At 39.4% G+C, this 14,447-nt stretch overlaps 2 protein-coding genes across 2 annotated transcripts; one reads left to right on the top strand and one right to left on the bottom strand.

The window, feature by feature from the left end:
• Positions 751–4,298, top strand: LOC109221404 (eukaryotic translation initiation factor 3 subunit C-like). The gene is made up of 4 exons (XM_019385892.1): positions 751–860; positions 976–1,041; positions 1,635–3,440; positions 4,053–4,298. The coding sequence occupies exons 2-4, from the start codon at positions 1,018–1,020 to the stop codon at positions 4,296–4,298; spliced, it is 2,076 nt and encodes a 691-aa protein (XP_019241437.1). The 5' UTR covers positions 751–860; positions 976–1,017.
• LOC109221396 (uncharacterized mitochondrial protein AtMg00860-like) lies at positions 10,896–13,840 on the bottom strand. The gene is made up of 3 exons (XM_019385882.1): positions 13,748–13,840; positions 12,525–12,916; positions 10,896–11,031 (listed from the first exon to the last, which is right to left on the bottom strand). The coding sequence occupies exons 1-3, from the start codon at positions 13,838–13,840 to the stop codon at positions 10,896–10,898; spliced, it is 621 nt and encodes a 206-aa protein (XP_019241427.1).

Here is a 14,447-nt window from a genome sequence, read left to right as displayed (position 1 = left end):
TCTTCTTCTTCTTCTTCTTCTTCTTCTTCTTCTTCTTCTTCGAGTTTCAATCTGAAATTCAGTCAAAACCAAGTCTAATCTTTACCAAAACCCCTCAAAATTGAGATATAAACTCCAAACCATATTCCCAATCATTTTCAACAACACCCAATCCAAACAAATAATGATTTTTGAAAATCCAAATTTGAATTTAAAGCTTTCAAGCTTTTTAATGGCTGTCAATGATGGAATTGCTGCTCTCTTTTCCTTTGCTTTGTATTACTGAAATTTGGACATAATTGCGTTTGATGTAGAAGAACTGTTGAAGATTTAGTCGTTTTTGATTTGTGAATTGTAGAAGAATAATCCATTCGTTTTTTAATTGTAGAATAATAATCAATTCGTTTTTGAATTGTAGAAGAATAATTGCGTTTGATGTAGAGACACTAAATTTGAAACGAAACTGACGAAGAAGATTAATGTGCGTGATTTGCGTTTGGAAGATCTAGAAGAATATTTAATCCCCCAATTTTAGAGCCTAAATAAGGAAGCCTACAGCTACAACGATTCCTTATTTAATGCATGGTCTACATTTTGTAGACATACTATTAGCATGAAGGGTAATATGCAAACTATGAACATATTTGGTAATATAGTTTCCTATATGGTATATGAACGAAAATTTCCCAAGTAAAAATCCCAAAAGGAAATACATTGGGCCGTGGCCTTGTTAGATTAGTGACTTCATATTCCCACACCATAGAAGCCCAAAAGCCGAGTCGGACCAAGCCTTATCATTCTCTAGGGTTTTTACTGTAAAATTCCATTCCCTTCTTTCTTTCTCCGCTAAGCTTTCTGTAAACCACAGTTCCAGCTTACAGGTTCGAATCTTTTCTTCTTCAAAATAGGTGTTTGTAAAACTGCTGAAGAGGCAAATTGATTTGTTGATTTATTCTCAATCTTAAATTTTTTATTTTTTATTTTGAGTAATTGCAGCTCATTCTATCTCCGTTTCTCGAAGAAACTTTTTGAAGAAGTATGGCGTCCCGTTTTTGGACTCAGGTAAATGATTTTTTCACCTCAATTAAAGATTTAGTTTTTTTCTTTATGTGTTTGGATGAGTAAAATAATCTATTCACCAATTTACAGTGGTAAAGATATAATTTTTCATTAATTTATGAGAACTCTAGTGATAGATAGTTCTACATTATCGAATATTAGATTGAATCAGATCTAAATAGAGCTAAATGGATAGTGATGATTCATATTGCCAACCCCAGCTAGCTTTTGATTGAGGCATAATATATTTTTATGTCATTGTACTTGCATCTGGATGTTTTGAATTGCAATTTCATAATCCAATATTTCAAATTTTAAGTGACCTTTGGATAGAAATCACGAGTATGTGTATTTGTTCACACTTTTCACCAGCTATTCTGCTGAAGATCAATTTACTTGTTTGTGTAAACAGTAAGATGTGAAATATAATTTTAAACTGTTAAGAAGGATTGCTTAGTGAGCCTAGAAAATTAAGGTGCTGTGAGTGAGTGATTTGTTTTTGTATATGGCAGTCTGTTGGGCATAGCTCATTCTGCATAAAGTATAAGGGTTTAGGGAAGGTGTTATTTAATTTATTCATACTATGGTATTTGCAGGGCGATAGTGAAACGGAGGACGAAGAGGAGAGTGATTTCGAGCAGGAGGATGATGAAGGGCCGGCTGAGACTACCGCTGCAGCGGCTGGGTCAAGATACCTTGCAGCTGGTGACAGCGACAGTGATGAATCAGATGGACAGAAGCGAGTTGTCCGGTCAGCAAAGGATAAGCGCTTTGAGGAATTGTCTGCTACCGTTGATCAGATGAAGAATGCTATGAAGATTAATGACTGGGTCAGCTTGCAGGAGAGCTTTGATAAGATCAATAAGCAGCTGGAGAAAGTCATGCGCATTACAGAATCGGTTAAAGCACCAAATCTCTATATCAAAGCTCTAGTGATGCTGGAGGATTTCTTGAGTCAGGCCTTGGCCAATAAGGAGGCAAAGAAGAAGATGAGTAGTAGTAATGCTAAAGCCTTGAATTCGATGAAACAGAAACTGAAAAAGAATAACAAGCAGTATGAGGAGTTGATTAACAAGTACAGGGAAAATCCTCCCGAGAGTGAGGATGAGGCTGATGATGATGAAGAATCAGAAGAGGAAGAAGAGGATGATGAAGAGGAGTTTGAGGAGGACCCAACAAAGATTGCAGCTGCGTCTGATGAGGATGATGACGAAGATGAAAGTCGGGATGAGACAGCCGAGAGCGGTACCGGGTGGGAGAAGATGCTGAGCAAGAAAGAAAAACTCTTGGATAAACAGTTCAAGGATCCAAGTCAAATCACGTGGGAGACAGTCAACAAGAAGTTCAAGGAAATTGTTGCCGCTAGGGGTAGAAAGGGGACTGGAAAGATTGAATTGGTTGAACAGCTCACCTTCTTGACCAAGGTGGCCAAGACTCCAGCACAAAAGCTTGAAATTCTGTTTAGTGTTGTGTCTGCCCAGTTTGACGTTAATCCAAGTCTCAGTGGACACATGCCTATAAATGTGTGGAAAAAGTGTGTGCAGAATATGCTTACCATCCTCGATGTTTTGACCCAATACCCAAACATTGTGGTTGATGACATGGTGGAGCCGGATGAAAATGAGACCCAGAAAGGAGCAGACCACTCGGGGACGATAAGGATCTGGGGAAACTTGGTTGCCTTTGTTGAAAGGATAGATGTAGAGTTTTTCAAGAGCTTGCAGGTAATTGATCCACATACCCGTGAGTATGTTGAGAGGCTGAGGGATGAGCCGTTATTTTTGGTTCTTGCTCAAAATGTCCAACATTATTTAGAACGGGCAGGAGACTACAGGGGTGCTGCGAAAGTAGCTCTCAAACAGGTTGAATTCGTTTATTATAAACCACAAGGAGTGTATGATGCTATGAGGAAGTTGGCTGAGCTTACGGAAGGAGAAGGAGAGGCAGAGTCTGGAGAAGAAAACAAAGTGGTTGAGGAGAGTAGAGGTCCAACTGCATTTGTTGCAACTCCAGAGCTTGTGGCCAGGAAACCTGCTTTTGAAGAAAATAGCAGGACATTGATGGACAGTCTCGTTTCTCTCATATATAAATATGGAGATGAAAGAACCAAGGCTCGTGCAATGCTCTGTGATATATACCACCATGCTATCTTGGATGAGTTTTCAACATCCCGTGACTTGTTATTGATGAGTCACTTGCAAGATAATATCCAGCACATGGACATTTCAACTCAGATACTTTTCAACAGAGCCATGGCTCAGCTCGGTCTCTGTGCATTCAGGGCGGCACTTGTTGCAGAAGCACATGGCTGCTTGGCCGAACTCTATTCTGCCGGCAGGGTGAAGGAGTTACTCGCACAAGGTGTCTCCCAAAGTCGATATCATGAGAAGACCCCAGAACAGGTTTCTTTGCTGAAAAATTTCATTCTTTTTCTTTTATGCAAGAAATTTATTCTTATTACGTGCCCTTATGTTCCTCCATTGTTATGTTTTGGGATTAGCTGCTTTATTGTACTTCATAATTGTGGTAGCTAGTATGTTTCAGAGTGTTTGTGTGGCGCAGCTCAACAAGAAAGTGGGTTCTAGTTGAAACTCGATAAGAAAAATCAGTTTATTTGTTGGTTTACTTAATGAGTTCAGTGGGTATCTAAAAGTTTCCCTCATGGTTTTCATAACTAGCAGAACTTGTTCTTTTGGAGAATGCTCGGGAGTAAACCAGTGATAGTAAAATTTGAAGAACTTCACAGAACTTTAAATTAATTCCATCAGTTTTAGCAGTGTATAAAGTTGACTTGACTTCCAAAGTAGGGACTAACCACTTGATTGAACATTTACACATGGAAAATTAGTTAGCCAAATTCGTCCGAACAAATTCAGAGTAACTGAAATAATCATATATTTTATATCGGATTGCACCTTCAACTGACTCATTTATCAGAGTAGTTTTTTTTTGTGAAATTTCATCATTATGATTCTTACCAAAGCTTCTACACTATGCATGTTGGACACTTTTAGGAGCGGATGGAGAGGAGGCGTCAGATGCCATATCATATGCATATAAATCTTGAGCTTCTTGAGGCCGTCCATCTGACATGTGCAATGCTTCTTGAAGTGCCAAACATGGCAGCTAATAGCCATGACATGAAGCGCAGGGTTATTAGCAAGACATTCCGGAGATTGCTTGAAGTGAGTGAGAGGCAAACTTTCNTCTATCTCTTCAATCTTCGACATCCTTTCATTAAATTCATCCATAGTGTATGACCCTGCTGTAGCAAAGTACAATTCATTTAATTGTAGATGACCCTTCTTGAACTTTGCCCTTATATTTGTCCAAATATGCCACACGCAAGAGTAGTGTGGCACGCCCGGATAGACAATTGATGTTGCCTTCAGGATACTCTCATTCCTATCTGAAACAACACACATTAAAGTTCTTTCACCATATGCTTGCTTGAATTGCTCAAAAAACCACTTCCACGATGCGTCGTTTTCCGAATCAACCACAGCATACGCCAAAGGCAATATTGTACCTACATTATTAGTAAAAAAATAATTAACTGGCAGCTTTGAAAATGCATATAAAAACACAAATACATATAAACTATAATATATCTACAAAGTATCTACAATGTATCTACAATTTATAAATTGCCTACAAAATAACTACAAAATAACTACAATTTTACCTGCTGCATCCATTGTGCTTGCTGTCAGCATAATCCCCCTGTAGGCTGTCTTTAAGAATGTCCCATCAACCACTACTACTGGTCTACAATATTCCCAACCACTTATTGATGTACAAAGAGCAACAAATGCATATAAGAAGCATTCATCTGTTGTCTTCTTCAATTTAACAACTGAACCAGGATACGTCTTCTCAAGAATATAAAAATATTTTGGTAATTTGTTGTAGGAGTCAGCCGGATGACCTCTCAATAACTGTAAAGCCTTTTCCTTTGCTCTCCATGCTTGCATGTAGCTTAGGTTCACTCCGTGTTGGGACAACATGTCAGTTTGTATGTCCTTTGGTGTGTAAACTGTCTTAGGATCACAATGTTTTGGCATGACCATGCTACCAACTACAACTGCAGTACGTTTGCGCTGTATGAATGTATCGTCTATTAAGGTGCATGTGTGTTGTCGGTTGAAACTCCTGATCTTGAACATTGCAGAATCATTAACTGATGTTGCCTTGAAGTACCAATTACAGTTTTCTGCAACGCATATAAGCCAGTAGCTACAAAAAAATACATTTATAATACAGGTTATCAATGTAGATGTAACAAAAGGACTGTTTTAACATAAAGTAAAACACTATACAATATAACTACTTTTCATCTACATATCACAAGGAAAATACTGTTTATAATGATCTTTTCACCATTAATATCTTCATACCTTCTGTGGCTAGATCTTTTAACCCTGAATTGGAACTTGTGCATGACAGAATAGTGCCTCATTGCAGTTGCAATTGTTTGCTTGTCTTGATACACTTGTCCTTCTTCGATAACACTTTGTGTACCTTCAGTTATTATTTCACTTTGATATTGCTCTATGACGGGAGAGGCTGGCATATCAAGTAATTGTATTTTCCCAGACGAACCTGCACGAAAATAAAGATAGACAGTGTCATTACAATTTAGTAGAATCTTTGTACATAAATTGTAGATGAAGAGAAAATTTTGTAGTCAATATTTTTTCAACATGGATTGTTGTTTAATTGTAGTATAAATGTAGTAATTTTGTTGATAAGCATGAAAACAATATTGCTTTATACATCCTAAAACTGATGTGTAGTTTATTTGTAGATAAATGTAGGAATTTTATAGATATTACCGTAAAATCAGACTTCCATAGAATTTGAAACATAACAAACCTACACTTGTGTTCTCATTTGTAATAGTCAATTCCATATTGAAATCTCGTACACTTATAAGTAACGGATACGATCCTAAGTTTTTATTCTCCTTTTTTGTCTCCATATACACACGAACCCCTATATTCTTCCTAATCTCCATTGGAGGACAATTCTCATTCACAATGTATTTGATTTCTACAATTTTTTTCGAAGTATCAATCATTAATTGCTCTGCAATTGTAGAAATCAACATAGTGTAACTTGCATCCTCATTGAGCACAATGCCATCAACTTGAAAATCTCTAAATCTGCCATAGCTATCCCAATTCCCATTAAAATGTAGCATGATTGGGATTGTGGACATGATTGTGTGTCGTTGCTGAGGTACTGTTCAATATTTTGTCGCTTTTTTGATTTTTTGGATTAAGAAAAGAAGACGAAGAACATAGAATCGGCAGAATTGATTTCTATAATTTGACTTGAATTTGTTGAATATTTTGTTGCTTTTTTGATTAGTGGATTGAGGAAAAAAGTCGACGAACTGAGCTTTTGCAGAACTGATTTCTACAATTTGAAATTGAGCTTCTGATTTCGACGAACTGAGCTTTTGATTTGTGGCTTAAGGGAAATTATCGAAGAACAGAGTTTTTGCAGAAAAGAGTCTATGTAATTTGATTTTAAATTGAAGATAAAGGATTTCCGTTTCAAATTTGATGTGAAGGTCGCTAAATCTTCTATTCCTGAATTTTAGCGCGCCTAATTAGGAAGATTCAGCTACTAATAATTAGTATTTAATGAATGGTATAATAATTGTAGAAAAAGTGTGGACATGGCAGGTAAATTAGAAACTATGCACATATTTGGTAATAAAGTTTCATATGGTATAGGAAAGAAAAAATCTCTAAGAATAATAGCATGGAAATACGGGTCAAACATTAATTTTGAGGTGAATTAACCAATAGGCTTAGTAAAAATATTCAAATTACACCATTCACTACAGGAAATCAGCCTTGTTGCGGCGACCAAAGTCGCTACAAAATCACTAAAAGACGCTGCTATATGTTATCAGTGGCGACATTTGTGTTGCTACAAGCAAAACCTAAACTGAAAAGTATTTTGTGGCGACAACCAAAGTCGCCGCTAAAAGCGTACATTTGTGGCGACATAGTTGCCACAAAAGGTGAGAAATCTCGCTACAAAAATGGTTCCAAAAGAATAAAAAATTAGCTTGGTCGCCACTGCTATTCATCTTTAGTGGCGATTACTACCGCTGCCAAAACATTTTGCAGTGGCAATTTAATGTCGCCACTATAAATAACTGTTAGTAGCGACTCGTGTGCTACAATATAATAAATCATGAAAGACACAATAACTTTCTGTAGCGACTAAAGTCGCTGCAAAAGAAAGAAACCAACAGTACGTGACAAATTTAATATTGCAACAATTACTAATATTTTGTGACAAAATAATATCGCCACTAAAACCTATCTTCTCAAAAACTATATAATGACAAAAATTGTATATATTTCCAGTAGGAACCGGATTCTTTAAATTTAATGATTGTATATTCACATCAATTGAATACCAATATTAAAAGCAACCAATAATATTTAGAAACACCAAAAGAATTTCTCAAACCGAATATTAATAATATTGTTGTTACTAAAAAGTCAATTACATAATACTAAACTACACTTTATTGTGCATTGTAATTGTACACACACACACACACACACACACACACACACACACACATATATATATATATATATATACACATACCTTTCGACACCAAACTTATTCGGAATAGCAAGTATATAATGAACAACTCAGAACTTACACGAACATCGTGAGATTTAATTCTAAGAGAGAGGTTTAGCCAACATATCTCGCTTTGAGCTTCCCTTAATCCACTACAAAGTTCCGGAATCCTAGCAACTTTGATCTATTTAGAAATATAACAAAATTGAACTAAAATTAGGAAGGAGTTCATGGCTCCAGCTCATTTGAGCATTTTATCGAACACTAGGTGGCCATTATGATTTCAAGGTCCTCCTTGATGGATTCCTTCATTTCACTACCCAAAGTCTACCCAATTGAGCTCAACAATCTTCTCACAATATTTGATAGTACATGCATGCATAACGAACAACTCCCACACCTAAGAATTGCTTGACTTATTACCTATTTTCAGTTACATCTCAAAATTGAACTCTAGGGCTAGAACCTTACCTTTTGGTTGAAGACCTTGGGAGTTACCCTTGTGAAATCTTCAAGGCTTAAGCAAATATTGATGAACCAATGACTTAGAAATTCCTTTTCTCACTCTAGACCACCTTCCTCTCTCTAAAATATAAGTTTGAACCTTTTAAAATGATCCCTAAGATTGTTTTATAAGAATGGGGTCGGGTTTATAAAAACAGAAAAATGAAGCCTCGATATAGATCTGCGGTCGCATATGTGACCGCATAACACTCATGCGGTCCGCATAGTGGGCCACATAATGGCCCTCCGGAACTGGGCATTTCTGCTTCATTCTGCGAAAGGTCTGTGGTCCGCAGACCAATTCTGCGGTCGCATTCCTCCGAAAATTTTTATTGTGGATCTGCGATGGATTGTGCGGCCCGCGAAGTGATTATGCGGTCACGAAATCAGCCGTAAAATATCACCCAAAGTTTGCCCAGTTCTATGCTTCACTCTGCGGCAAATCTGCGTTCGCATATTGGACCGCAGAAATGCCCTACTCTGCCAAAATTTTCTTCAACTCCCCAACACACTGCTCAACCCAAAAAGTCCGTACCGCGGCTACAATTATCAAAACATATGTCTACCTCAGCACCACGAAACCCTAGGTTTTAGGTAAACTTCAGGGCCTTACAGCCTCCCCTGCTTAAGATCATTCGTCCTCGAATGAGGGTCAAAATTCACCGTTAGCATCCAATGTGACTTAGCTGCTATATCACACCAACAATTTCAAATTTTGACTAACTCCCTGAATTCTTTAAAAATTTTGCCAGATTTTTCCTTGTAACTGGACCTATCCACCTGTCAGAGGATCCCAGAACCAATACCAACAACATGTACATAACCCAACGATGCAATAAGACATGGAATTAGCACCAACCGTGACCTCATGAGCAATATATTATCAGAACGGAAGACCCTTAGCATAAACTGTAAAAATGATACATAATTCATAAGGAACAATTTCATAAAATCGATTACATATCTATTCAAACAAATGAGGGTAATTCTTCTTCATCTCTTCCTCGGCCTCCCAGGTGGCCCCTTCAACCTGTTGATTTCGCCGTTGTACTTTCACGGAGGCAACTTCTTTATTTCTCAGCTTACAGACTTGCCTATCATCATAAGTCAATTCCTCATTAACCTCAATAGTCTCAACTGGAACAATAAGCGACGAATCTCCAACCAACTTCTTCAACATGGATACATGAAACACCGGGTGCACTAAAGACATCTCTGGAGGTAGTTCTAGCCTGTAAGCCACCTGACCAACCCTCTGAATGATTATGTACGGTCCAACATACCTCGGACTCAATTTCCCTTTCTTACCAAACTGCATTACCCCCTTCATGGGGGAAACCTTCAAGAATACCCAGTCATCCTCTTGGAACTCCAAATCCCTGCACGTCCAAATGCATACCTCAATAGAGATATGTAACGGTCATATGCAATAATAAATACCCAACTAGGAGTCGAGGTCGAATCCACTGGGAATTATGATGGGAGCTAGGGGCATATATTCGAAGTAAGCAGATGGACTATCTAGATTGCACTTCTACAACAAGATTTTTTGTTCCTATTTCTAATGTTAATCTAATGATTTCAAAATAAAGACAGGAGACTAGAGCTAATTGTTTTTGAGGTTTTTATAATTGGATTAAAGGCCTAGGGCTATGACCATAACCTAGGTATTTGTCTAATGGGGTAAAGACGTTAATGCTTATGTAGTTGATTGGGGTGTAAAATAGCTCACAACTCTACGTTACACTCAATACCTCTCGGTCAAAGAGTGGTATTACCCAATTTGGCTTTCTCAAGACCAAATGGGTATCTACCAAAACAGTTGATAAGAGCTCAAGTCGGGTTATTACTATCTCTAGGTTGAATCCTTTAACTGGGTTAATCAATCTCTCAATTGACCCAATTTCTTGTTAGCTAAGTTATCCTAGACTAGGTCCCTCTTTCTCAAGTAGAGACTAAGTCAAATAGGCATGAATCAATATTAGGAACCATCAATTTTACAATTGAAGCATGAACTAAGCTAAATAATAAACACCCAATCATCAACAAACACTAAATTAATCACCCATAAGGTTTACGCACCAGGTTGGGTCACAACCTAGTAAAAGTCTAGCTACTAATAATAAAAATTATAGAAAATAGAGAAGAAAAACTAGTTGAACTCATATTGGAAGATTAAAATAAAGAAATCTAATGTTAAAATACCAAAATAATGCAAAACTTCCTAAAGTAGTAAAGAAAAACAGCTACAACAACTTCAGATGTTCAAAACTTGACCTAATTTGTGAAACTCGTCTATTTATACAGGGATGAAAATCTCGAACAAAAATGCCCCTTGGGAGGTTCTGCGGCCGCACAATTCCATTTGCGGTCCGCAGATTTCTTCATCTGGCAGGAACTGGAGTTCTGCGGCCGCGAGGCAATCTTTTGCGGTCGCACACTTCTGGACTGTGGCCGCAAGGCACTTCTTCTGTGGTCCGCACAATTAGTACTGCGGCCACAAGGCATCCTTCTGCGGCCACACAATTCTTCTGCGGTCCGCAATTCATAGAGGCTCATGGACTAGGCCTTTTTGCATACTCTCTGATCTCCGACTATTAGCCCAGATTTGCAGCCGCACAATTCATGTGTGGTCCGCACTTTACACAAATGTCTGCTAAATTCTTCCTCTTGGTTTGCGACCACAGATGGAATTCTGCGGTCCGCAATTTCTTTTGCGGACCACACATTTATGCTTATGTGCCTTTTATTGCCTTGTGCTTCGGTATACTCTTTTTTGAGTCGGATTTCATCTCGGGAGATCTACTTCCATCTTTCCTGAAATTTTGCACAATTTCATCAGTTTCGGGAGCACAATTCAATGCTTTTAGACTAAAATAAAAGTTAAAAAGCGCTAATGAGCAGTCAAAATCTCCATTTATCAGGTAGTTTTCAACCGCTCCTTAATGATCTTAACTTTCTCCATAGCCTGATGCGCGAGGTGTGGCCTTATCAACTCTGCTTCCCCAATCTCGAACCATCCGATGGGAGATCTACATCTCCTACCGTATAAAGCCTCGAACGGTGCCATCTGAATGCTAGCATGATAATTGTTGTTGTAGGCAAATTCTACGAGTGGCAAATGATCATCCCAGCTACCCTTGAAGTCAAGAGCATAAGCGCGCAAAATATCCTCAAACGCCTGAATACTCCGCTCTGCATGCCCGTCAGTTTGTGGATGGAAAGTTGTACTAAGATTTACTTGAGTACCCAATCCTTGCTGAAATTTCTTCCAAAAATTAGTTATGAACTGTTCCCCCCGATCAAAAATGATAGAAACTGGAGTGCCATGCAGCCTGACTTTTTCTTGATATACAACTGAGCATACTGCTTCGCTGTGTCGGTAGCCTTAACAGGTAAGAAGTGTGCTGATTTTGTGAGTCGATCCACAATCACCCAAATCGAGTCAAACTCGCGTGGAGTGCGAGGTAGTCCTACCACAAAATCCATATTGATCATCTACACTTCCATATTGGAATTTCTATGTTATGTGCCAACCCACTTGACCGTTGATGTTCGGTCTTTACTTGCTGACAATTTGGACATCTCGCCAAAAAGTCCGTTACATTCTTCTTCATATAATTCCACCAGTAGACTTCCTTAAGGTCATGATACATCTTTGTAGAGCCTGGGTGCACGGAATATCTAAAAGTGTGAGCCTCGGTCTTGATTCTTTCCCGGAGACCATCCACATTTGGAACACATAGTCGCCCTTGGTACCTTAGTGTACCATCATCCATTCCAATAGAAAAAGCCATAGTCTTATGTTTATGATTTCCCTCCTTCAATTGTACCAACAATGGATCATTGTACTATTTCTCCTTGACTTCCACAACCAGCGATGATTTAGTCTTGTTTTGCACAATTACCCCTCCTTCACTAGAGTCCGCAAGACGAACTCCCAAACTAGCCAACCGATGTACCTCCTTGGCTAAAGGACTTTGATATTCCTCCAAGTGAGCTAAATTACTCATAGATTTCTGGCTAAGAGCATACGCCACAACATTAGCCTTCCCCGGATGGTATAGAATATCGATGTCGTAATCTTTGAGTAACTCAAGCCATCTTCTCTGCCTCAAATTCAATTCCTTCTGTTTGAAAATATATTTAAGGCTTTTATGATCCGTGAATATATCCACATGGACCCCATACAAATAATGACTCCAAATCTTCAATGCAAATACCACCGCCGCAAGCTCTAAGTCATGTGTTGGATAGTTTTCTCATGATTCTTGAGTTGCCTAGAAGTGTAAGCTATTACCTTGACATGTTGCATTAATACACACCCAAGTCCGATTCTCGAAGCATCACAATATACCACAAACCCATCCGTATCCTTTGGTAGGGTCAACACCGGCGCCGTAATCAATCTTGATTTCAACTCTTGGAAGCTTCTTTCACAAGCATCTGACCATTGGAACTTAACCACCTTCTGCGCCAATTTAGTCAACGGAGAGGCAAGAGTAGAGAACCCCTCCACAAACTTCCTGTAATATCCAGCTAAGCCCAAGAAACTGCGGATCTCTGTTGGGGTAGTAGGTCTAGGCCAATTCTTCAGAACTGCAATATTCTGAGGATCAACCTTAATTTCTTCTTTGGAGACGAGATGACCCAAGAATGTGACAGATTCAAGCCCAAATTCACAATTCAAAAACTTCGCATACAACTGGTGCTGACGTCGAGTCTGTAGAACTTCCCTGAGGTGATCGGCATGGTCCTCTCAAATGCGTGAATATACCAGAATATCGTCAATGAAACTATCAAAAAGGAGTCAAGAAAAGGCTTGTATACTCGATTAATAAGATCCATGAAAGCTGCAGGGGCATTTGTTAGCCCAAAGGACATTACCAGAAATTCAAAGTGCCCATACCGGGTTCTGAAAGCTGTTTTCGGAATATCCTGCTCCCTGATCTTCAATTGATGATACCCGAATTTCAAATCAATTTTGGAGAAATACTTACACCCTGCAATTAATCAAACACGTCATCTATCCTTGGCAGCGGGTACTTATTCTTGATTGTGACCTTGTTGAGCTGCCAATAGTAAATACACATTCTTAGTGACCCATCTTGTTTCTTACAAAGAGAAGCGGTGCGCCCCCAAAGCGACACACTCGGCCGGATTAAGCCCTTTTCTAACAAGTCCTTCAACTGCTCCTTTAGTTCTTTCAATTCTGCTGGTGCCATTTTGTATGGTGGAATAGATATAGGTTGCGTGCCTGACATCACATCAATCCCAAAATCAATCTCCCTGTTTGGTGGAATCCCAGGGAGCTCATCAGGAAGACCTTAGGGAATTCATTCACAACTGGCACGGACTCAAGTATAGGTGCCTCAACATCGGTGTCCGTAACCCGAACCAAATGGTAAATACACCCCTTGTTAATCATCTTTGTGGCCTTAAGGTAAGAAATAAACCTATCCTTCGGCACAACATTTCCCCCCTTCCATTCAATCACTGACTCATCTGGAAATTCAAACCTAACAGTCGTAGTTCCGCAATCTAGCTTGGCAAAACATGAATAAAGCTAGTCCATCCCCATTATTACATCAAAATCCACCATCCGCAATTCAATGAGATCGGCCATGGTGTCCCGACCATACAATGTGACAACACAATCCCGATAAACCCACGCAGCCATAATGGACTCACCTAAGAGAATGACTCATGGAGCTGTTCCAGTGCTATCCCAAATTCCATATCAACATAGGGAGTGGCATAGGATAAAGTGGATCCGGGATCAATAAGAGCATACATATCATGAGATTGGACAGTCAATATACCTGTGGCAACATTTGGAGAAGCCTCTGAACTCTGGCAACCCTTCATTGCATAAAAATGGATGGGTCCTCCCAAACTCTGTGTACCACCCCTAGCTGCACCACGCCCTGCGGGTGCGGGAGTGCCTCGAGTTGGAGGAGGTGCTGCGGATGTAGTGGCTGCAGAACTGGCTGGCCGTGCTGTATCTCTGCCCATGCTCTGATGGGACGAACGATAATCGCTCTGAATGTGACCCCTGATACAACACCCGTAGCATATGGGCTATTCCATGAAGCAGGCCCCAAAGTGCATTTTCCCACACCTAGGGCATAGGGGCCTCAGCTGCTGCTGAAATCTCCACCAGGCGGACCCTGCTGGTAGGATCCCTTGTTAACTTGGCTGGGCCTAAAACAACTCCACTGCTACTGACTGGGCCCCGATGGATGTGCACTAACCGATGACTGAGCAAAGGACTGAGATGGCCCTGA

The sequence above is a fragment of the Nicotiana attenuata genome, chromosome 2 (genome assembly GCF_001879085.1).
Source record: "Nicotiana attenuata strain UT chromosome 2, NIATTr2, whole genome shotgun sequence".
Taxonomy (NCBI): domain Eukaryota; kingdom Viridiplantae; phylum Streptophyta; class Magnoliopsida; order Solanales; family Solanaceae; genus Nicotiana; species Nicotiana attenuata.
This window is presented reverse-complemented; position numbering and strand designations above follow the sequence as displayed.

What these genes read in the sequence shown, in the direction of transcription:
- LOC109221396 (XM_019385882.1), bottom strand. Translation starts at nt 13,840, where the DNA reads ATGGCTGCGTGGGTTTATCGGGATTGTGTTGTCACATTGTATGGTCGG. An exon ending in TGCGGATGGTGGATTTTGAT is followed by an intron (nt 12,917 to 13,747) that starts GTAATAATGGGG and finishes CGCATTTGAGAG; the next exon opens with GACCATGCCGATCACCTCAG. An exon ending in CTACCAAAGGATACGGATGG is followed by an intron (nt 11,032 to 12,524) that starts GTTTGTGGTATA and finishes CTTTTATTTTAG; the next exon opens with TCTAAAAGCATTGAATTGTG.